The sequence below is a fragment of the Panthera uncia genome, chromosome B4, assembly GCF_023721935.1.
Source record: "Panthera uncia isolate 11264 chromosome B4, Puncia_PCG_1.0, whole genome shotgun sequence".
NCBI classification, from domain to species: Eukaryota; Metazoa; Chordata; class Mammalia; order Carnivora; family Felidae; genus Panthera; species Panthera uncia.
In genome coordinates this window covers 127,596,000-127,618,023 of record NC_064809.1, presented here as the reverse complement: position 1 = coordinate 127,618,023, position 22,024 = coordinate 127,596,000, and the positions used below count along the sequence as shown (strand labels likewise).

Genomic DNA, 22,024 nt, shown 5'->3' with positions numbered 1-22,024 from the left:
AGGGGTGACCTGGCTGCAGGCAGGGGCCATCTGGGGCCTTCTCAGACACCACTTCCATCTCTGCACAAAGGACAAATACAGAAGGAAGAAGATAGAGCCTCGACCCTTGGGCCTGGGGTGGGGGGTTTGGGGGGGAGGCAGAGGTTTTCCTTATCACAGCAAGATTCACCTTTCAGTAGCCCAGAAGCCAGAAGGGGAGACCCCCAGCATTATGGGGTGGAGGATGGTTGGCTGGGGGCATTCTGCTCACAGGACTAGAAGGGCTCTGGGGCTCCAGCCCTGCTCAGAAGGCAGGGGCAGGATCCCCTAGACCCTCAGGCTCCACCGAGCTCCCTTTGCTGGGCATTCTGGAACCACCGGCTCCTTAGGAAAACCAGGCAGCCCCACAGTTGGCAGCATTTAGCACTGTGCTGTTTTATTTCTTCAACAGGGAAAACAGAAGGGAGGCAGGACCCCCGCTCAGCACGTGGGGCGCTGCCTCCCTCTGTCCCACCACCACCTTCTCTCCGGCCTCGGCTGGGAGCCCGCAGGTCGACAGAACTCCTGGCCTCTGGGATGTCGCCCTCTGCGCCACCTGACTTGCAGGAAGAAACACTCTCTCGGTCGAGGCAGAGTCAGAACAACCAGGCCGGGCGCTGCCTCCCGTGTCCTGACCCTCCCCTCAGTGGGTCTTGCCCCGGCCCTCGGAGATGACTTCCTCTGGCTGGGCTCGCATGTACCACTCTACCCAGGAGCCATCATAGATGGCCACGTCGGGCTTGCCGCAGACGTAGGCCCCTAGTGCCACGTGGCAGGCTGTGACGCCGGAGCCGCACGTGGCCACCAGTGGCTGGGACAAATCCACCTTCTTGTCCTGGAACAGACGGCGGATCTCCTCGGGGCTCTTCTCCAGGCCCTCCTGGGTCAGGAAGTCCGTGAAGGGGATGTTCACAGTGCCGGGGATGTGGCCAGGTTCGATGCCTGCAGCAGGAGGGCAGGAAGGAGGGAACACATACAAAGGGGGTATGAATGGCCCCTGGGTACTGGGAGCCTCCCATGCGCCCACGGCGCTAACCCTCTATGTGCATCATCTCGTGTAGTCCTCACAGCCAGGCAGCCCAGGCGCTATTCACAGGCATTCCCGTTTTACGGACAGAGATGCTGAGGTTCCGTACTGCCCAAGGTCCCGCATCCAGCAAATTGCTGGCTAGAATTGGAACCCAAGACTCAGACCCCACCAGAGCCTCACTCTGCCCCCAGTTTCCCGATCACCTATGCGCCCTGGGGGCAACAAAGATAAGTAAGCCCTCCGCCTGGCCAGGAGTCATTGCACTTGTCCTACAGAAACTGATATGGCAGGGCAGACAGGCAATAACTGAGCCATTATGAGTATGAGGGTGTTACACCCTGCGGGGGGTTATGGGGGCATATTATAAGAGGTATTAACAATAATCATGATAGCTGGTGTTACTGAGAGCTTACTTTGTGCCGGGCACTGTGCGGAGCCCCTCTGCTGTATTTTCTGCCCCGCAGACTCTAGGGGACAGAAATGATCATCCTCCCTTTTACACAGACGAGGAGCGTGAGGCACACAGACTAACTTGCCCGAGTCAGAGGGGCCCCAGAGGGTGAGCAGGGTTCTATCAGGTAGAGAGGTCTGGGCAGTGGGGGCTGAGGGCACGCCAGGCTGGGGAAGGGGAGTCTTTAGAGGGGGTAAAAGTCATTGGGCCAAAGCCCAGACATGGGGGGAGGTCGAGGCCCAAGAGGAACCAGGAGGCACGGGAACACCGTAGCAGGCCTGGATCAAGACGTAGGGCTTTGGGGCACCCGAGTGGCTCAGTGGGTTGAGCGTTTAACTTCGGCTCAGGTCATGATCTCTCAGTTCATGGGTTCGAGCCCCATGTCGGGCACTGTGCTGACAGCTCAGAGCCTGGAGCCAGCTTCAGATTCTTTGTCTCCGCTCTCTGCCCCTCTCCCACTCACGTTCTGTCTCTTTCTCTCTCTCCCAAAAATAAATAAACATTAAAAAAAAAAAAAAAAGACGTAGGGCTTTGACCTGACTGCAGGGGGAAACCAGACTTCCGTTTTCAAAAGATCATTTTGATCCTAGCACAAGAACCCTAGAGGGCAAGGCTAGAACGCTGTTCATAAAGAGGGTCATTCCCCTAAACCCGGTCATTTTGGTTTCACCACCCTCTGAGGGGCAGGTGTTAGTAATATTCCCATTTTCACGCCAAGGACTGAGACTCGCAACAAAATAAACCCTCACAGCCCATGATTCAAAAATCCCGGCCATTCAGACTCTAGGGTGAGGCTCTAGCCTCGTGGCTTCTGCCTCGATTTCCCCCTGCAGCGGGTGACACTCCTACAGAGAGCTGAGGACCCGTGTCGACAGTTACTGCTAGACCTCAGCACCCGGCCAGCGCTCTGAGCCCCCTGGTGAGGTTGGAACGCGCCCTGCACCCCCAGTTAGGTGCAGCAAAGCCTCACTGAGACACATCACGTAGAGACCAAACTGGAGCAAGGAAGGAGAGCAAGCTCTCGACCCAGGTTGGCCGCTGTCCGAGCAGGGCTGTCCCCGCGCCTCGAACCCCGCCAAGCAAAGCAGGCTTCCCCCACCCCTGCTGAACGACGGGAACGACGTGATGCCCTCCACTGATCTAGATCCAGCTTTTACGCGCACTGGCTCGGTCGGTCTCTACAACAAGCCTGCTAGGTGTGTGCCATCATCTCTTCCTTTACAGGGTGAGCAAGCAGGAGGGGTGAGCATTTAAGCGCCTCTGTAAAGCGCCAGGAGCACGGACGAAGCACACAGGAATTACGTCACCCTCCTTGAGGGCACCTTATGTGTGCTGAGCGCTCTATACGTTTCTTCTCGTTTGACGTTTGACACTCACCGCATCCTTACCAAGCCCTGTTTCTCCTCTGATTTTGCACACGCAAACGCTGCAGTTCAGAGATTAGATTAGGTGACCGGCCAAGTGGCTCACTGCCCCCACCCCCTCCCCCAAAGGGCTGAGCTGAAGGACCTAACAGGTTCAAGGTGGAATCACATAAAATTGTCACCTATGCGGGTTCCAAAATGGCTGGCTATCAGCAGTGCCCTACGGTTGGATCTCAGGTCAACACTGCTCTGCACGGTTCCATGCAGCGGGGTCCTTCTCGAGTCCCCAGATCTCTCTGGGACGTTGATCCCATGCCAGCTGTTGGGTCAGTCTTCGGGGATGCACAGGGAGCAGGGCCGACCCTTACCCTGGGGCCATGCGGAACAGTGAGGGGACGGGATGGGCCCAAGCCACTTTGTAAGCACTGAACAGAAGCCCCACCCTCATTCAGGGGCGGTAGGGAGGCGGATGCCATTCAGGGACAGACTCCCAAGACCAAGTAGCAACTTCCTTGCATCCTCCCTGAAAAAGGCACCAGAGACAAAAGGCTGGGTAATGACTGCTTGCTCACTGCAGTTAAATTGTACCGCCCCAGCGCCTGGCCGGGCTGCTTCCTGACCTCCAGCAAGGTAGCCATTCTGAGACTCCATTTCCTCCTGGGTACAATGACGGCACCCATCTGTCGGGGTCATTGAAAGGCTCACACGACCGTGGCCATTGGCCTACCCGTTTGCGGGGAGCCCTGCCCACGTCATCCAGGGCTTCCCTGTGGTCTCCTTGCCTGGAGAATTCAGCTCCCAGACACAGGGCTCTGCTCCAACCCAGGCCAGCAGCCACCTCTAGTCAGTTTCTCTCCAACCTGGGACCGGTGATCCCGCGCGCGCGCACGGCCCCTCTCTCGTGCCTTCTGCAAGCCTTGACCCCTCTTAGGGGCCTTTCATCCACTCCCCTACCCCAGACTCCTCCCCCTCCTCCTCCTCCTCCAGTCTGCCTCCATCAACAGCGGGGGTGGGTACACCCGATCAGGCCCCATCCCTTTGGGGGCTTTTCCTGCCGCCCCTCCTGTTCCGCAGAAACCGCCCTACATCCGCAGAATTGGGGTGGGGCTGTTTGGCTTCTCACCCTAATACAGGGCACCCTGGGTTCCCAATGAGTTTGGGGGCGAAGCAAGTATTCGTGTCCACTTTTAAGGAATAAAGCCCGGGAGGCTCAGAGAGTGAGACGACTGGAAACCACATCTCACGGCCCCGCCCCATGCGGCGTCCTTCAAAGGCGAGGCCGAGGCAGGGCTCAGCGCGCCCCTGACCCCGCGCCCCAAGTGACCTCCCGCCCCTTTGCGCGTGTTTGTTACCGTCTCGGGGCTCGGGATCGGTGCCGCGGAACCGGCCGGCGGCGCGGGCGTCCACCACCTGGAAGCGCCGGGATTCAAGGTTCTCCTTCATGTCCTCGTACGTCTTGACGAAGGCGGGGTCAAGCGAGGCTCGGAACTCGGCGGGCGCCGGGCGGCTCTTCCCCGAGCTCAGCGGGAGACCCAGGCGGAGCCAGTGGCGGAAGCCGCCGTCGAGCAGCGACACGGTGCGGTGGCCGAAGGCGCGGAACATCCACCAGACGCGCGGCGCAGAGTAGAGGCCCTGGTCGCTGGCGTCGTAGATCACGACGTGGGTGGCGGCGCCCACGCCCAGGTGGCCCGCGTACTCCGCGAAGTGCGCCGCGCTGGGCAGCATGTGGTCGTAGGGGGACGTGCGGTCGCTGCACTGGTCGATGTCGAAGAAGGCGGCGCCGGGGATGTGGCGCTCCTCGAACTCGCGGCGCGCGTCGCGGCCCAGCTTGGGCAGGTACCAGGAGGCGTCTAGCAGCTGCAGGGGCTGTCCCGCGCGCGGGGTCCGCAGCGCGTCGGCCACCCACTGCGCCGACACGAGCGCGCGGAAGAGCTGCTGTGGGGGCATGGTGGCGACACCGGGGCTGCAAGCCTGGGCGACAGGGAGGATGTCAGGAGGGAATCGAGGAAGAGGCCGGCCAGGTCGCTGCACATGCCCGCACCGCTGGGTCTGGCACTAGCCCGCAGGGGCGGTGGAGCCCCGGGAGGGCAGAGTCCAGGGAACACAGAAAACCGGCAGAGGCAACCCCAGGGGCAGACTTCGGTCACCGGGGCCTCCCCTCCCCCCCTCCCTCCCACCCAGGACACCTACACGGGGAAGAGCAACGGAATGACCCTGACCCCTTGGAGGGGGCCAGGCGGACCCTTCATCGCCGCTTGCCGGGGTCAGGGGGGGCGGTAGGGACAGGTTCAAGCACGGGAAGACAAGCAGAGGGCAAAGTCTCAGCTCCTCCCCAAGGTCCCTGGTGGAATTTGTAAACTTCTTCATCAAACGTTTATATAAGCAGCCTCACGGGAAATAGTAGCTGAATTTACTGACTCCTTGCTATGTATCATTTCCTCTCACAATACCTCGGAACCCTGCAGGACACAGAGTAGGCTCTCAATTATTCGCCGGACAAGTAGCCTCCGGAAGGTTGGTAGGGGATATTCTCACTGTCAGGGAGGGCGGCACTGAGGTTCAAAGGCTCCGGCGGCCAAGGTCAACAGCTAAAGTGGCGGCGACACCAGAATCCTGACTCTCGCTGGCCAGTGCCGTGCAGGCCCTGGGGGTCCAGCCAGGTCAGATTTTGCCCCTTGGGCCTGAACTGAGTCTCTGAAACTCGGGGCAGCAGCAGCAACAGGGACAGCGCCTCCCCCCCCCCCCCCCCCAGTCCCTTCCACTCCCCTGCGGGCCAGCCACTGAGAGTACACACAGCCCACGACATGACACGCAGGCCACAGCCTGCCAGGGCCAGGATGCCCTGAATGTGTTGGGCGCCTGTGCAGACAGCCCCTAGTTCGTCAGGTGCCTCCGCGCGGGTTAGGGAAAGGTACCCCCTCCGTCAGGGCATGTGACTTGGGTGGGTGGAGCCTGAGCCGCAGGTCAACCCCCATACCCCGTTGGCAGGGCGTGGCCTTACCATCCATTCCAGGCCGTCCTGCCACAGAGAAGGGGTGGGGAGAGAACAGGTGCTTCGTGGGCCAGGCCACACGCTAAGCCCTGTGGCCTTTAGTGGTGGGCATATGACGATGTCTGCCTTCTGCGCGAGGCAACTAGAGATGTGCTTTGGCCTTGCTCACACAGCTGGTCAGCTCCGGAGGCTGGACCTCTTCCCCAGCCGCGGGTCGGTGATGACCAGGGCCTAATCAGTCCACAGTGTTACGCCTCGTACCCAGCCTCTCCCAGTCTGGCTTTTAGGAACTCAACTCCACCCACGCGGCCAGGCCTTGTGCTGGACACTGAGGAACTCTTAACGTTGCCAGGCCCCGGAGGACGGGCGGCTGTGGCGGGTAAAGACAGGCCACGGGCCTGCCCAAAGGACAGCAGCATTGAAGAAAGTCTGGGGTTCAGTGCAAGCACCAGGGACCGATACCTCAGCCTAGGGTGGGAGCAGAGGAAGTGGGAAGTCTTCCTGGAGGAGGAGGAAGTGCGCGCAAACTGATTTGACCTTTCCAGGGGCCCAGGAAACTGCGGCTTGACCTTCAGGATGAGGAGGCTGCCCCGAGGTGGCTTTTTTTTGGCTAAGGGGCGATCTCAGTGCCCGTGGGTCCTACCACAGCTGAATAGTGTTGGTGGATGCTGCGGGTCCCTTCTTGAAGAACCCATCTGGGAACCACAGTGGCTCCTGCCCCCTGGGATTCTTGGGGCTCCTGGTTTTTTCTATCCAAGGATCCATTTAGAGTAGAAAGAACCCTGGACTGGGAATCAGAGCCCTGGCTTCAAGTCAGTGCAAATCACTCGGCTCCTTAACTAGCCGTGCGAGGGCGGGCATGGTAGGCTCCCCGGCCATTTTCACTTCTTATAATGGAGCTTCCAACCTTCAGCTCTTACGGTGGAGATTAATGAACAGTTAATGACTGTCGAGGGGCCATCACGATGCACTACAAATGGCCGGTGTCAATAATCATTAAAAACGGCTTAATAAAAACCCAATGATTTCTGAAAAGTTATTCCCATAGGTGGCCTTTCAACAACAACAACAACAACAACAACAACAACACATCTAGAATCTTAAGAATTTCAGCAGCCCCCCCCCAACCCCTGCTTGATGGTCAGTTCTCACAAAGGACTGCAGGAGGCAGGGGAGGGTCCGGGGAGCAGGCTGTGTGTCACGGAAAGGCGGGGCCCAGGTCCTGGCCCACTGGCCAAGCCTGGATCACCTCAGGTGGGGGTGCTCTGGGTGGGGGTGCTCTGGGAGTGAAGGACTCCAGGACCCACAGGACAGCCCTAGCTGTATCTCGCGAGTGTCTATACCCACTAGGGGAAGTGTGAGCCCCAGGCTGACATCTAGGGGGGGGCCCTGGAAGAAGAGGGGCTCCAGGCAGACTGGGCTATCCTCGAGGACTTCCCCCTAGTCTGCTCCTTCCTGGTACCCCCCCCCCCCCCTGCACGTCAGGGCCAAGCACAAAGTTCGGAAGATTCTGGAGGCCAAATGCTTGTCAAAGTATGAATTTCTCAACTTCCTGTGAGACTAGCATTATTTCAGAATAAAAAAGAGCCTTTCCAAGGGCGAGGAGAAAAAGCATTCGGGACATATGTAACACGAATGCAAAAGCAGCTCAGGAGAGCAGGGGTGAGCCACCAGCTTGCAAGGACCAGTTGTTAAGATTTTTCAGGAATGATGTCGCCTGGTTGTTAAACGCGGCCCATTGTTAAAAATCAAACGCTATAACCTTATAATTAAATAGGTTAATTAAAAACAAAGGCAATTATTTTGAAAAGCATGAGGCTTTGGGGTGGAGCCAGGTAAACCGAGGCAGATCCGATGGGCCTCAATTGCTTGGTGTGCCCGTGGGGTAACCAGCTAGGCCTGTCTGTCTGCTCTCGAAATGTAAAGTTTCTGGCCTACTCCGTAGGGTTGTTGTGAGAAGTCAGTAAGGCCCTAGGAGCGAAGTATCTCACCGAGCAGGCCTTGGCCAATGTTAGTTTCGTTTTGCTCCGGCAAGTTCTTTGCCAGTTTCTCCTCTTGGAGCCTCGGCCTTGTCTCCCTGGCCTCTCTGTGGGGTTTCATTGGTCCTCTTCCCTCCCTCTTACCCTCTATGGTGGCACCAGGTGACCCCCCCCCCCCCCCCCCACCCCCCCCACCTCCCCACCCGCCACTCACTCGGACGTCACCCAGCAGGCCGCCCCGAGCGGCGGCGGACAGCCATCCTTAGGGCGAACTCCGGGGCGCGTCTTCCCTCCTAGACTGCAGCCCCCTACTCCGCTCTGGCCCCGCGGGGGAGCCCTGCGCCGCGCACCCCGATGATCGACCTCCCCCCAGAGAAAGGCAAGCGCGACGCCGCAGCAGTTACCCCGGTCTCGGGCTCCGCGCTTCCAGGCTCGGTCATGGCCCCAGAGCAGGGCGCCCCCTCCCCGCGCCCGAAGTCGTCCCCTCCTCCCGCCACCAACCTGACGCCGGCCGAAGGGAGGAGACTCGAGCACTGCCCACCGCCGCGGCCACTCGAAGCCGCGGCGGCTCGCGCCTTCCACTCTCTGGGCGAGGGGGACACCCGCGCCGCCGCGTCCCGCCCCGCGCCGCCCCCGCGCCCCCCGCGCACTCCCGGCGGGTCCCCGGGGTCCGAGTGACGCTGCGCGCGGTGGGATGGCGCGGGGGGGGGCGGCCGCGGCGGGACTGCACGAGGCGGGGGCGTGGCGGGCGGCGCGCCGTTCCCCCCTCCGGCGGCGGCGCGATGGTGCGGGCCGGCCGGGGAGTTGTGAGCTCTGGGTTTGAACCGGCCAACTTCTCCGGCGGTCGGGGGCGAGCGCCAGGGCTGCGGCGAGGGCGAGTGAGTGCGGCCGGGTGGGGCGGCGGCCAGGCACCCCGGCCGCTCGGGATTGGGCCTCCGATCTGGCCCCGGCAACCCAGGGGAGGGTCCCCCTGGCGAAAGCGGGACGGGGTGCCCTGGGAGCCTCCGACCCAGCTAGGGTACCGAGCCCGGGCGAGTCTGGAGGCGGGCGAGTCCGCCCAGGCTGCCGAGATTGGCCGCGGGCGCGCTTGCCTGGGGCGCGAGCGAGGGCCTCTGCGGGCTCCAGCGACCTCTCCCCCCAGGCGCCCACTCCCCTACCCTCCCAACAAAGGGGGCTCCTCCGCTCCACATGTCATTTCCTCCCACCTCCTGGCCATCTTTTCGCCTCTCTCTTCTGGCAGGACCTCCAACGCCTGTATGGTAGCTTCCGGAGCCAGATGCCCTCCGGGCCAGCTCCCCCAGTGGGGCTCCGGGGAGCTCTCGCCCCGCCCCCTTCGGCCCGGGGCCCCAGGGAGGGGCGGAGCAGCCCTTCCTTAGGGAATGCAAACCTTCCCACTGGGTGCCCGGGCCCTGCCGGGTGGCTGGGCCGCTGCAAACACGCCGCCCTGCGGGGAGCGCGGTGGGAAAAAGCTCCTCCCAGGTCCCGCTGCCCTGCACGCACGGCCCTCACACGCTGCTCTCTTTTCCTGGTTTCCACCCGCGCCAGGTGATGCGCAGAGCTGAAACCATGGTCCATCAGGTGCTCTACCGGGCGCTGGTCTCCACCAAGTGGCTGGCGGAGTCGGTTCGGGCTGGCAAGTTGGGGCCTGGCCTGCGGGTGCTGGACGCGTCCTGGTACTCGCCGGGCACCCGCGAGGCCCGCAAGGAGTACCTGGAGCGCCATGTGCCCGGCGCCTCCTTCTTTGATATAGAGGAGTGCCGGAACGCGGCGTCGCCGTACGAGATGATGCTGCCCAGCGAGGCCGACTTCGCCCACTACGTGGGCCGCCTGGGCATCAGCAACCAGACCCACGTGGTGGTTTACGATGGTGACCACCTGGGCTCCTTCTATGCGCCGCGGGTCTGGTGGATGTTCCGTGTGTTCGGCCACCGCACCGTGTCGGTGCTCAACGGCGGCTTCCGGAACTGGCTGAAGGAGGGCCACCCGGTGACATCTGAGCCCTCACGCCCAGAGCCGGCTAACTTCGAAGCCACACTGGACCGCTCCCTGCTCAAGACCTATGAGCAGGTGCTGGAGAACCTTGAGTCTAAGAGGTTCCAGTTGGTGGATGCCCGGTCCCAAGGACGGTACCTGGGCACCGAGCCAGAGCCAGATGCAGTAGGTACGTGTCCTGCTGGGTGGGTGATCCCTGGGGGGGGGGGGGGGGTACTGCCCAATGAAATGATGGAGAGCAGGGATGTCTGGGACCCTCTCCAGCTTTTGCCCTCAGTTCCCCCATACGTGGGCCCCAGTCCGCATCTGTGAAATGAGAGAATAGAGCCAAATCCAAAAGCTTTTTCAGCTGTGATGCATGAGGACCTACATACATGTTCCCATAGCCACGTGCTAACTAGCAACCTGGTATCCGCATGGGGTGGCATCAGCAGAGGTGACTGGTGACATCTCCACCCACGTCCCTGCCCAGGCGCTCCTCCCCCACATGCCCAAAGGTATGCCCATGAGCCAACACGTGCATCTCTGTGCAAAGCTCCCAAGGACACCTAGCTTGTTGGGCCCGCTCCGGTTCCCCGGAAACCCCCACAGACATCAACCCTGCCCTTCCCGCAGCACCCCCTCCCTCCTTCCAGCCCTCCCGGACCCCCTGACCTTTCCAAACAGCTGCAGCCTGTTTGCAGAGCTATTAAGAGTAGCTGCCATTTCGTGCTGAGTAGTTCACATTGCATTGTCTCATCCTGTCCTTCATCCGAGAAGGCCTAATATCCCCATTTTAGAGAGGGGGAAACTGAGAAGTGAGGACATTAAGTTACTGGCTCTGTTAAGTGGCAGAGTCAGGAATTCTGCCCAGGGCCGACTGGTTTCAAACCAGTGCTCTAAGCCAGGCATCCACAGGGAGGTGGCTCTCGAATCCTCTGCTGCGGACAAAGGGCAGGCCTGGGGGGTTCTACATTGCTGGAGGTGGGGGGAGTCTCAGGAGAGGACATGCTGAGTTCTAGAACCTCCTAACAGAGAACCATAGCAGTCTCACCATCACCCTGCTAGGTTTCCTCCGGCCCCTGCCTGGGCACCTCTGGTGGCCCCGGCTTTGGGGGTCTCTGGTGGCCCCCGCTGGCCTGAGCCCTCAGAATGATCGGCACCTCCTGGCTCTGGGCTCTGTCCTCGGGCAGGGTCTGCAGAATCTAACTCCCGTGCAACATTTTTCCTGACTTTCTGTGCCTCTGAGGGGAGAGGACTCTGTGACAACAGTTTTGGACACTCTCCGGGCTGGAGGTCCTGAAAGATCACCTCATGGGACAGAGGGGAGACTGAGGCACACAGAGGCAGGGGCAGGTCAAGGCCACATGGCCAGTTAGTGGCAAAGTCCTGGACTTCTTCCAGGTCCCACGTCCGCCCGCCCCTTGCTCTCTGAAGGTCTGGAGTTGAAGATTCAGAGACTTCTGGCCCGGCCCTTCCAGCAGCCCCACCCTTGCCTCGGTTCCACACGTCTTCTCTCCTTAGAACTTCCGGTGCCCCTTGGGAGATGAATGGTGGAGTTGATTCCCTTGCTGCCTCCGAGCTTGCCCTGAAGCAAGCTGGAAATAAGCGAAGAGGTGTCAGATCCAATCTCCTCACTCCCATTTTAGAGATGAGGACACTGAGGCTCAGAGAAGAGTCCCTCCCCATTCTCCCTCCTCCCACCGCCTCCAGATCCCAGGGAGCATGGATCCTCAGGAGAGGTCAGCCCCCCCTGTGTGGGGGGATCTCAACCCGATGTCTTGGCCTCTCTGGGTTCCCTCATTGTAAAACGAGAAGAGGAAAGCCCAGCCCTCCCCACCTGGCTGGAGGGGTATTTTGAAAAGGGGGGGAGCTCTGCAAAGCCCAGGGCCACCCAGAAAGCATGGAGTGGCACTCCCTTCCCTCATTCCCTAAGAGGCTTTGCTGGCCTCCCAGGCAACGTAGTTTGGGGGCGCAAAGGCACATGAGGCTCCCTGAGTTCACGGTCCCCAGCTTGGGGTGGGCTCAGGGAGGCAGCCCGTGAGCTCCGGGGTCCAGATGCAACACCCAGAAGGAGGGTCCTGAAGCAGGAGCTGGGAGCAGGGCCTTGGACACCCCATGAGCTTGCATGATACCCTATGCAGCCTCGCGGAGTCCTTGGCCTCTGAACCCTTCCCTCCTTAATGAAAGGAACGGGCTCACCTTATAGAGCGCCGGGGAAAGCCAGCGAAGGAGGGGACGGTCAATCCAGCCCAGTTATCTTCATAAACCTTGAGGGCAGTGAGGGTGAAGAGGGTATCGACCCCCTAGTAGGCATTTTTATCAGCCCAGTGTTTTATACATGTTCTCTCCTGGTGGAAGGTGGGGGTTAGGACTGATCCCAGTTTACAGGTGGGAAAGGGAGAAGTGGGTTCTCTAAGGAGGCAGAGTGGCCAAGGTTTGACCCCAGGCTGCAGGCCTCAGGGTGGGGCTGTTTCCCAAGGCCACTGCTGTGTCAACAAACACAGGGACTGGGGGAGAGGGGAGGCCGGGGGAGGGGAAGTCACAGCCTCACGGTATAGTGTTGCTTCATGGGATCCTGTGTTCACAGCCTCCTCAGGAGCTGGGAGCCTCCCCCCCCCCCCCCCCCCGGGGTAATCTGAAACCTACCCCCAGATGCAGAGGGCAGGGCAAAGCCTAAGAAAGACCAGGCCACTTCAGGTGGGTAGGTGGCCGTTTTCATATGCAGGGGAACTTACAAGGCTTGTCTTGGCTGGCCGGCCGCAAGACGCCGCAAGACGGGTAGATGTCCGCACCCGCCTGCCAAATCTTGAAAGTTTATACAGAGGCATTAACTGGGTTGAGTCACATACACACGGTCCAGCTGGTCTCAACACCGCATCGCTATCTCAATGCCATGTCCTTGGAGCAGCCTCTGGGAGCCCGGAGGTCAAGCAGAACGCACATCCCAAGGACGGGAGGGGGAGAGGCATCTCTAGCTGTCCCGGTCCAGCTCATGGGTCAACTGGTGCTCTCCATGACCTCCCCCGACTTTCTACCCCTCACGTCAGCTCTCACCACCTCACACGCATGCCCCCTCTTCTGCACTGTGCCCTGAGGCGTCAGCAAGGGGTTTCACGGGGCCTGGTGGTGGCTCCTTTGGAGGCTATGAGGCTGCATTGGAGGCAGGTGCCATAGCGACAATACACGGGCACATGCAAGAGAAAATACAGAATTAAGACAATGAACCCCCAAGTCAGGGATGGCATTTTCCATCAAGAGCCCCGTCATCTGAACCATTGGTTTATTAAGTCCCCTGGGCTGGGGTTCAGATAATTTAGGGCATTTACTTGTATTCTCACGTGATGCAGTGAAGGTGATGCCTAATAGACTCACCAGATATGAACACACAGCATTCTGTTTGGATAATGGCCTCCTTGCAAGGCAGTGCCACTGTCTAAGTCCATCCTGTTTCGGGGGGTAGCTTTTCTCGTTAAAGACATTTCAGGGTTCAGCAAGGACAGGTTTTGGTGACTATCATTCAAGGCTGGCTGGGTGAATTTCGTAAGGGCTGGCGCGTGTGCTAGAACATCCGCCAGGATGGGGAGCGAGACAGCAGCCCAGTGATGTACCAAGCGGGAAACGGCATGTGCCCACCTGGCCTCAAGGAGACGGAGATTGTCAGCTTTAGGACCTCTGTCTGGTTGTGCGCACCACGTGTAGGGGCCGGGGGGGCAGGGGGGGGGGGGGGGGGAACAGCGCTTTCAGGTGGGAGGCGATGGGCCTGGGGGCAGGATGTGCCCGACCAGGACCCCCACCTCTTCCCCTCTTCCGTTCCAGAGATTGCGCATTTTCGCAGGCCCCTTGCAGCAGGACCGCGAGATCCCAGCAGAGACTGGGCAGGTCCCCCTCACCCAGGGGCGTGCGAAGTAACTCGCCCATCCTGGTGGGATATTTCACTGCAAACTGCAGGAGGGGATACCTTTCCATGGAACCCGATGGGGGCTGGGCTCGAGCTCATGAACCATGAGATCATCACCTGAGCCGAAATCAAGAGCCGGCTACTCAACTGACTGAGCCACCCAGGCGCCCCTCTGTTGTCCCCTTTTGCAGTATGACCCCCCCAATCACTGTTTGGTTGACGAGGGTGTCTAAACGTGGCATTTCGTTTCTCTAATCCCCTAATGGTGGCAGCCTGGTTTGGTGATCGGGGAAAGCTTGGGCTAGGCCAGACACGGTGTCTACACAAAGCAAGCATAGCGAAAACCTTCACTGAGGGAGAGAGGAGGCAATATAACCAATTTGCCCCTCTGTCGTCAATGGGGGAATTCTCGTGAATGACCCCAGGCCCCTTTGCCAGTCACCTTGGGTGCTGCTTACAATACACGGGGCATGCTGTTAGTGGATTAACCAAATCACTGTATTTCAGGGGCAATCAAGCATCCTTGGCAATAGGCCAGCCTACCCGGGCATGCTGGCAGCCACTCTCTCCGTGCATCCGATCGGCTGTATCTACTGAAGGTTGTACCCGGGCTAGGGCCTCAGCCTCCTGATTGCCGGGGGGGGTGTCAGTGCCTCGTGAACCGGGATATGGAGAAGGGGAGGACTGCCTCAGACTCTTGCAGGCGAGCCCAAATATTCCCTCATATGCCCTGACCCCATAAGGGCCCACTCATGGTCATCCACCCGTCCGCAACCCCAGTAGGGTTGATCCCTTTAAAATAGGCCAGCTGTCGGTGCAAAAAGGGCAAAAGTCCAGGGTGCGGCGGGGGGACTCTGAGCCCTCTGAGTTCAGCCCACTGGCTGCCGTGGCTTACTCCTCCCCGAGAGTCTCCATCCGGAGGAGCCCTGTGGACCCACTGCCAGGAGCTGGTGCTCTGTGGGGGTGACCAGAGGTTTTGCCCCCTTTCCAGAGCTGCGACTAAAATCCTAGGGGGACTCTCTGTGTAATTAATTCTTATTCAGGTCAGTGGTATGATCTTAGTTATCAGAAACCTCTATTTCTCCGTCTTTTCCATGAATCTCCCCGAAGGTGGAACACCTGAGGGGGACGGAACGCTTTTGCAAAAGCATCCGAAGTGAAGCAGTAACTCCGGGTAAGAGTTCATGCTAATGCAATTGACAAGGGGATTCGGTTATTTTGAGGGTATATATTTTAAAGTAATCACCAAGGTTGTGATCAATTGATGCTGTTATACCACGACATACCAGAGTTTTAGGAATATTTTTTAGGGTTTTTTTCATTTTATTTTGAGAGGGAGAGACAGTACAAGCGGGGGAGGGGCAGAGAGCGAGGGAGACCCAGAATCCGAAGCAGGCTCCAGGCTCTGGCTGACAGCTCAGAGCCTGACGCGGGGCTCCAACCCGTGAACTGCCAGGTCATGACCTGAGCAGCAGTTGGACGTTTAACCGACTGAGCCACCCAGGCGCCCCTCCTTTTTAGGAATTTTATATACTTTCTGGAACACTTCTATCAACAGCTTCCATATACATATTTCCTAAGGAAAATGTAGTTAGCATTTCTTCCTACTTGACTTCCCATGTAATTTAACATGTGAAATGAGTCTAATTAGTTTCATATTTCTCTTTTACAAGGAGGAAAAAACCCAAATCTTTTGAGATGGTCCAGGAAAATCCCCAAGTTAGTCCAGGGTAGGTAAGGTTTCATTGAGAATTTGATTTAGGGGAATTTTGTCTAAAATATCAAAAGGTTTTATTTATTTATTTATATTAGTTTGTAGATTTATATAGAAGAGTTTTAGATTCGCAGAAAGAATTGCAAAGAAAGGACAGTTCCCATATACCCCCACACCCAGTTTCCCGTATTATTAACATCTTATATTAATTAGTGTGGTACATTTGTTACAGTTAATGAATACAGGTACAGTACATCCATTCATTTAATATAAAAAAAAAAAGTCAGAGCCAAGAGAATTCTAAGGAGACAGGAAGATTAAATATAATGTGGTCTCCTAGACGGGGTCCTGGAACAGAAAAGGCATTTCATAAAAGTAAGGAAATGTGAATAAAATATAGACTTCAGTCAAAAGGTTTTAAAATACACGGTCGCATAGGATCGCGGGTCGTGGTGAAACAATATTCACTTATCCGTTTAACCAAAATGACAATTAAAGGCCTCAAAGGCAGGTATAGAAGTTGCATGCTTGTAGAAAAAACAAAAAAAAAACAAAAACAGAAACAAAACTGAAAACCAAAAACATAGCTCTTTTAATAGAGAAGACTCTGCTTTTTTCTTAAGTAATCAAAGACCTGATCAAGACTATATGAAGTATAGGAAATTATTATTTTATTATTTTTTAAATGTTTATTTTTGAGAGAGAGAGAGAGAGAGAGAGCAGGGGAGGGGCAGAGAAAGAGGGAGACACAGAATCCAAAGCAGGAGCCAGGCTCTGAGCTGTCCGCACAGACCCCGACGCAGGGCTCGAACTCATGAACTGTGAGATCATGACTTGAGCCGAAGTCGGACACTTCACCAACTCAGCTACCCAGATGCCCTGAAATTATCTCGATAAAACACAGTATCTTTGTTTGACCATCCTGTCAAGAACGGACTGATAGTTCAAGAAACTGTTATCCTTTATGGCGGGTGAGAGCAAATGTAATTTCAATTTTACCTAAGTGCACTTTGATATATAGCTTATTTTTAAGTTGATTAAATAGAGCTCTTGTACAAATTAATTTTGGTAATACCTTCAGAAGGTAGAAAAACATATATACTTAGCCCATAGCCATAGACATATGTAAACGTAGAAACAGCCAGAGACCCTGTAACTTAGCCTTTGATGAGTAATCTTAGGAAGGCTGTGGGCCAGGCTTTGGACAAGGGAACTTCTAGAGCAATCTGTACGCTTCCCCCCGCCCTCCCCCAGATTTTGTCCTCCAGTCTCTGTGGATAGTGTTTTGGTTAACTCCTGGGGTGTTTACATATCAAAGACATGATAAAATTTACGACTGTGACTTTCCAGAGAAAGAATGTCGATTATCCCCCAGGTTTGGGGGCAATTGCTATTTATTTATTTATTTATTTATTTATTTATTTATAAATGCTTATTTCTCTATTTTTGAGAGAGAGAGAGAGGGCAAGCAGGGGAGGGGCCGGGAGAGAGGGAGAGAGAGAATCCCAAGCAGGCTCCGCGCGGTCAGCACAGAGCCGGACGTGGGGCTTGAACTCATGAACCTGGAGATCGTGACCTGAGCCGAAGTCAAGAGTCAGACGCTTAACCGACTGAGCCACCCAGGCGCCCCACAAGTGCTATTTAAGGTTCTGCTTTGCATTTGGGGTGGGAAGGCAGGGGGGCATTTCCACTTTCTCCTCCACCGCAACATCCTCGATTCTGGTCGCTTGCTCAAGGATTCCCCTCTCGGCGCCCTAATCAGGCTTTGTCACAGGCTCCTGAATCTCAATCCACAGCATCTCGTGCCTTCCTCACCTTGCACAAGGGCACGCTAACCTCCGATGGACTGCCCTGCTCTCCCACCTTGGCTGCCGGCCCCGGAGCCGGCAGGGTAGGAGACGCCCGCTCGTCCTTCTCAAACCTCAGCTCTTCCCACTTTCCAACTTGACTTTCAGCCAGCCCCAGATGCAGAGAGCAGGGGGAGACTGAAGAAAGGGGCAGACGGCTCCAGATATGTGGGTGGCAGGTTTAAGAAGCAAGGGAACTTACTTACAAGGCTTGTCTTGACCGGCCGCAAGATGAGTAGATTTCTGCATGCACCTGCCAAGCCTTAAAAGTTTATACGGAGGCCTTGACTGGGTTGAGTCCCATACACGTCATGCAGCTGGTCTCAACGCCGCATGACTGTCTCCAGGCCATGTCCTTGGGGCAGCTTCTGGGAGCAGGGAAGGCAAGCAGAATGCACATTCCCAGCGCAGGGGTGGGGACGAGAGGCGTCCGAGGGCCAGGGTCCAGCTCGTGGGGCAACCAGCGGTCACACCCTCTCGATGCCCCCCCCCCCCCAGTGACTGGCCTCCTCCTGGCCAAAGCTGGAACCCAAAGTCCCAGGCCTCTGAGCAGCTGAGGAATATGAGGGGTCATCTCATCTTTCCCCCTGCCTCCTCTCCCTTTCCAAGAAAGGTTCAGGGTGGTCCAAGAACACAGGTTTTTAGGGTCGGACACGCCTGACTCCACAGGCCTGTGTGTCCTGAGGTAAGCCACCTCACCTCTCTGAGCCTGGGCTCCCCATCATCTCCTGGCTTTGTGAGGATTTGGAAGGTTCTGGAGCGAACCCACTGCCTGACGCCTGGGGCCAGAGGTGTCGGCCTGGCGGCAGGCCCACTGGGGGGAGGAAAGCCACGGGCCTGCAGTGGAAGCTAGGCTTAGGAGAAAAGGCCCCTGCTTCTGGGTCCTTCTGCTGGCTGTTCTCCAAGGCTCTCTGGGCTGGGTTCGTCCCGGCCCTTGCCATGCACAGGCGGTCAGCACCTGCTCATTTAAATTCCTCGGACAGGCCCTGAGCCCTTGCTGGCAGAGACGAGGGGGACCCCCGCCTCCTGGGGCTGGCCCAGTTTGGGAAGCCAGAGTCACGGAAACCCCCAGACTTCTCTACTCCCAAGAGGTGCCTTTTATGCAACCAAGAAAGCAGGGGCGCTGTTGGCATCGGGGACCAGAGGAAAGAAACAAGACGGCATTCAGAACGCCACAGACACTCGCGCTTTGAAATGCACTTCCTTTCAGCCCACTGCCTGGATGCCCAAAGATTTCTAAGTTGGATTTCTTGGCACGGGAGGCCCTTGAAGCCAACAGATCCATTGGCTTCTCCCTGGTAGGGGCGGCAGGCGTCCAGCCTCCAATGAAAATTTCCAGACGAAAAGACAAAATTCCCACAGGAAAGACTCCCCGGAATGTATAAGTGGAGACCTCTATTCGGTCAAAGGAACCCCTGACTCATGCCGGTGGATTTTTGGAATCTTCTTTGGCTTCAGGGGATGGGGGTTGGGACATTGCTGGCATGACTGTGCACCTACTGTGTGCCCGGGGTCACTAGGGGCTTCTGCCTACAGTGGCTAATCTTCCCCATGAGCCTGTGACGTAGGCGGGGTTATCTGTCCATTTCACGGGTGGGGAGGCTGAGGCTTAGGGATGCAGGGCCTCCTGGCTGCACCCTGCCCCAGTGTGTGTCTTCGTCCAGTCCCCTCCCTCCCCCTGCTGCCCACCTTGGTCCTGCTCTGTCCCACAGGCCAGGTTAAGGGGGTGGGGTGGGGGGTTTTGGAGGAAAGGGAGCTCCAAGAGGCGCCCAGACCTGCCTTGGGCCCCGCTCCCAGCATCCAAAGACTGCCAGGGTGTGGGGTGTTTGAGGAAGAGAGGAGTGGCCTTTGGCATGCTAAGGGTGGGACCAAGGCCTCCGCCCAGACCCCTTTGCCCCACTTGCTGGCTATTCTGAAAGCACATTTGGTCTCAGACTCACTGGGAGGGGAGACTGTTCCGGAAGGGACCTCGACCAGCTCAAACCTCCCACTGTGCTCCTAGCCAAGCCTCTCAGGGTTGCTAGGACGGCCCTGCAGGGACCACCCCTCGCTGTCCTCACCTGCCCCCAAGGGAGGCGGTGAGGTGGCCAGAGCATCGGCCTCTGAGGGTGGGTGGGCCGGCCTCAGTAGTCGGGGCCTTACCCCTGACAACAGCCCCTGCCCGTGAGTACTCTCATTCCCGTTCAAGCCCTGGGGGAAACTGGGGCCCAGAGAAGTGACGGGACTTACTTAAGGGGTCACCCTGCTGGTAAGCGGCAGAGCTGGGATTCAAGTGTACGTCTAGCACCAGGTCACATGTGCTTAACGGGAACCTCAGGGGACTCGGTGGAATCCCGGGTCTGCCTTCGCCTCTCTGTGTGGCCTCAGCTGAGCCATCGCGCGTGGCCAAGCCTCAGCGTATTCATCTGCAAAATGGAGCGACATTATGTGTAACGAATCACGGGGTTATCCGTTTAGCGTCTGTCTTCCCCGCCTGGCTGTGATCTCCCCGAGAGCCGGCCCATCTCTCCCACCGCTGTGTTCTTCGCCATCAGCACAGCTCGTAGCGTTCGCTTCTCAGCAACCCTACGAGACAGCTGTGTGCCATTGGGCCCATTTTACAGACGGGCAAACCGATTCAGAGAAGTGAAGCGTTGTCCGGGGTAAAACGGTAGTGTAAAGGTTGGTGAGCGGCAGAGGTGAGACTCACCCCTGTCCCCTCAAGCAGGTATGGCATCGGACATCCCTGCTTCAAGGCAGGGTTTGGGGGCAGAGCGCCCTTTGGCTTCTGTCTCAAGCATTGACTGTAGGTTGGGCCAGGAGGAAATTGAGCTCCAAGAAGGGCAAAAGCCTTACGTTCCTTCGTGTAGCTCCTATCCTTATAGCCTCAGCGGGTTTGGGCCCCCAGGCCGCCCTTAACCCTGTCCTTCCCCCCCTTTGCCTTCTGCTGCGCCCAGGACTGGATCCGGGCCACATCCGAGGCTCAGTCAACATGCCGTTCGTGGACTTCTTGACCGAGGACGGCTTCGAGAAGAGCCCAGAGGAGCTGCGTGCTCTGTTCGAGGCCAAGAAGGTGAATCTGGCCCAGCCCCTCATTGCCACCTGCCGGAAGGGAGTCACCGCCTGCCACATTGCCCTGGCCGCCTACCTCTGCGGCAAGCCCGACGTGGCCGTCTACGACGGCTCCTGGTTCGAGTGGTTCCACCGGGCCCCCCCGGAGACCCGCGTGTCCCAGTGGCAGCGCGGGAAGGCCTGAGCGGTGGGCCTCCTCGGTGGCCAGAAGCTCCCGTCTGTTCAGTGACCGCAGTCTGACACACAGCGCGTACCTCGTCGGCAAAGGAGACCGACTAGGTTTGAGAACTGCCGGGCAAAGCTCTCCTTTCCTCCCAGACACTGGAATAAACCGCTTTTTCTGAGGAGCTGTGTTTGCCTGCCTCTCTCTGGCTTCCACCCCGGCCCCCTATGCCCGTCTCCTCTGGACTCCCTAGAGCCCATCGGGGCAAGAATCCTCCCGAGCAGCCCCTAGCTGGGGAGGCCGCCCTGAGGGTGCCACTCTATTATTTAGTTCTGGCAGAAGAAGTCGCCTGCTGTCGTCCCATGTCCGGTGGAGCACGCGGGGACCCACTGGGAAGGGGCCCCAGGAAGTGGAGAGAAGTGAAAGCAAGGACAGCCGGGCACCAGCCCCCTCCCCCTCCCGGTGTAGGCCCAGCCCTCGGGGGGGTGGGGGGAGGAATGGTGGAGGGGGCATCTGGCCTTCCAAAGAAGGGATCGAATGGGCGTCACACAACACAGGCCCTAGGGCCTCTCAGAGGAGGTGATGCTCAGGGGCGCCTGGGTGGCTCAGTGGGTTGAGCGTCCGACTTTGGCTCAGGTTATGATCTCACGGTTTGTGAGTTCAAGCCCCGCGTTGGGCTCTGTGCTGACGGCTCGGAGCCTGGAGCCTGCCTCGGATTCTGTGTCTCCCTCTCTCTCTGCCCCTCCCCTGCTGACGCTAATAAATACACATTAAAAAATTAAAAGAATAATCAGACTTGCTGAACGAGGGGGGCACAGGCCACCCCCACAAGGTCAACCGGTAGCCCCCTTGGCGTCTGAGCCCCCTCTTGGAAAAGTGAAAGAAAACCCTGTGGTCCTTTTGACTAAAGGTGGTTTCAGCGCACCCACACAGAGGAAATCAAGTCGCAAGATTGATTACTTCCAGATCCCAGCCATGGGTGGGGTGGGGGCGGTGATGAGCCAGGGGAAGGGCGGTCCTCTGTCCCAGGTCCTGCGTGGGCAGGAGAGACGGAGCAGGGCAGCGAGTTCCCATTAACTCACAGGGTGGTTGGGGCGGAGGGTCCTCACTTTTCACGGGCTCAGCTCTAAGTGGTTATTTCAATATGTGCCCCGGGAAAGGCAAAGGCGGAATTTGACACGGGAATCCTAAGCTCAGGTCCTTATCTAAATGTCCAGACTCGGGCTGTGAGGAGGGCTGTCGTATTGTCAGCTGTCTTACTATCTTGGTAGTGCTTCAGGGTGGCTGTTTCCTCCTTCCTTCCTTCCTTTCTTTCTTTCTTTCTTTCTTTCTTTCTTTTTCTTCCTTCCTTCCTTTTTCTTCCTTCCTTCCTTTCTTTCTTCCTTCCTTCCCTCCCTTCCTCTTTCTTCCTTCCTTCCTTTCTTCCTTCCTTCCTTTCTCTCTTCCTTCCTTCCCTTCTTCTTCCTTTCTCTCTTCCTTCCTTCCTTCCCTCCCTTCCTCTTTCTTCCTTCCTTCCTTCCTTCCTTCCTTTCTCTCTTCCTTC

General features: G+C 57.8%; 2 protein-coding genes across 6 annotated transcripts; one reads left to right on the top strand and one right to left on the bottom strand.

The window, feature by feature from the left end:
* Window positions 1-389: 389 nt before the first annotated feature.
* On the bottom strand, window positions 390-9,265 carry MPST (mercaptopyruvate sulfurtransferase). 4 transcript variants are annotated; one of them, XM_049626283.1, is made up of 3 exons: window positions 9,040-9,265; window positions 4,216-4,834; window positions 390-960 (listed from the first exon to the last, which is right to left on the bottom strand). In XM_049626283.1, exons 2-3 carry the CDS (start codon window positions 4,808-4,810, stop codon window positions 662-664), a joined length of 894 nt encoding a protein of 297 aa, XP_049482240.1. In that variant the 5' UTR covers window positions 4,811-4,834; window positions 9,040-9,265; the 3' UTR covers window positions 390-661. The 4 variants fall into 4 exon arrangements, with proteins under 4 accessions (XP_049482240.1, XP_049482237.1, XP_049482238.1 ...); XM_049626280.1 differs by lacking the exon at window positions 9,040-9,265 and adding an exon at window positions 8,336-8,390; XM_049626281.1 differs by lacking the exon at window positions 9,040-9,265 and adding an exon at window positions 8,239-8,329.
* TST (thiosulfate sulfurtransferase) lies at window positions 8,542-20,588 on the top strand. Of its 2 annotated transcripts, none has more exons than XM_049626279.1 (3): window positions 8,542-8,712; window positions 9,380-9,995; window positions 13,625-20,162. In XM_049626279.1, the coding sequence occupies exons 1-3, from the start codon at window positions 8,617-8,619 to the stop codon at window positions 13,825-13,827; spliced, it is 915 nt and encodes a 304-aa protein (XP_049482236.1). In that variant the 5' UTR covers window positions 8,542-8,616; the 3' UTR covers window positions 13,828-20,162. The 2 variants fall into 2 exon arrangements, with proteins under 2 accessions (XP_049482236.1, XP_049482235.1); XM_049626278.1 differs by lacking the exon at window positions 13,625-20,162 and adding an exon at window positions 20,204-20,588 and having other exon boundaries at window positions 8,630-8,712.
* The last annotated feature ends 1,436 nt before the right edge of the window (window positions 20,589-22,024 follow it).

What these genes read in the sequence shown, in the direction of transcription:
- TST (XM_049626279.1), top strand. Translation starts at nt 8,617, where the DNA reads ATGGTGCGGGCCGGCCGGGGAGTTGTGAGCTCTGGGTTTGAACCGGCC. An exon ending in CAGGGCTGCGGCGAGGGCGA is followed by an intron (nt 8,713 to 9,379) that starts GTGAGTGCGGCC and finishes CACCCGCGCCAG; the next exon opens with GTGATGCGCAGAGCTGAAAC. An exon ending in GCCAGAGCCAGATGCAGTAG is followed by an intron (nt 9,996 to 13,624) that starts GTACGTGTCCTG and finishes CTTCCGTTCCAG; the next exon opens with AGATTGCGCATTTTCGCAGG.
- MPST (XM_049626281.1), bottom strand. Translation starts at nt 8,274, where the DNA reads ATGACCGAGCCTGGAAGCGCGGAGCCCGAGACCGGG. An exon ending in GCGCGGAGCCCGAGACCGGG is followed by an intron (nt 4,835 to 8,238) that starts GTAACTGCTGCG and finishes CCTGTCGCCCAG; the next exon opens with GCTTGCAGCCCCGGTGTCGC. An exon ending in CGATCCCGAGCCCCGAGACG is followed by an intron (nt 961 to 4,215) that starts GTAACAAACACG and finishes CTCCTGCTGCAG; the next exon opens with GCATCGAACCTGGCCACATC.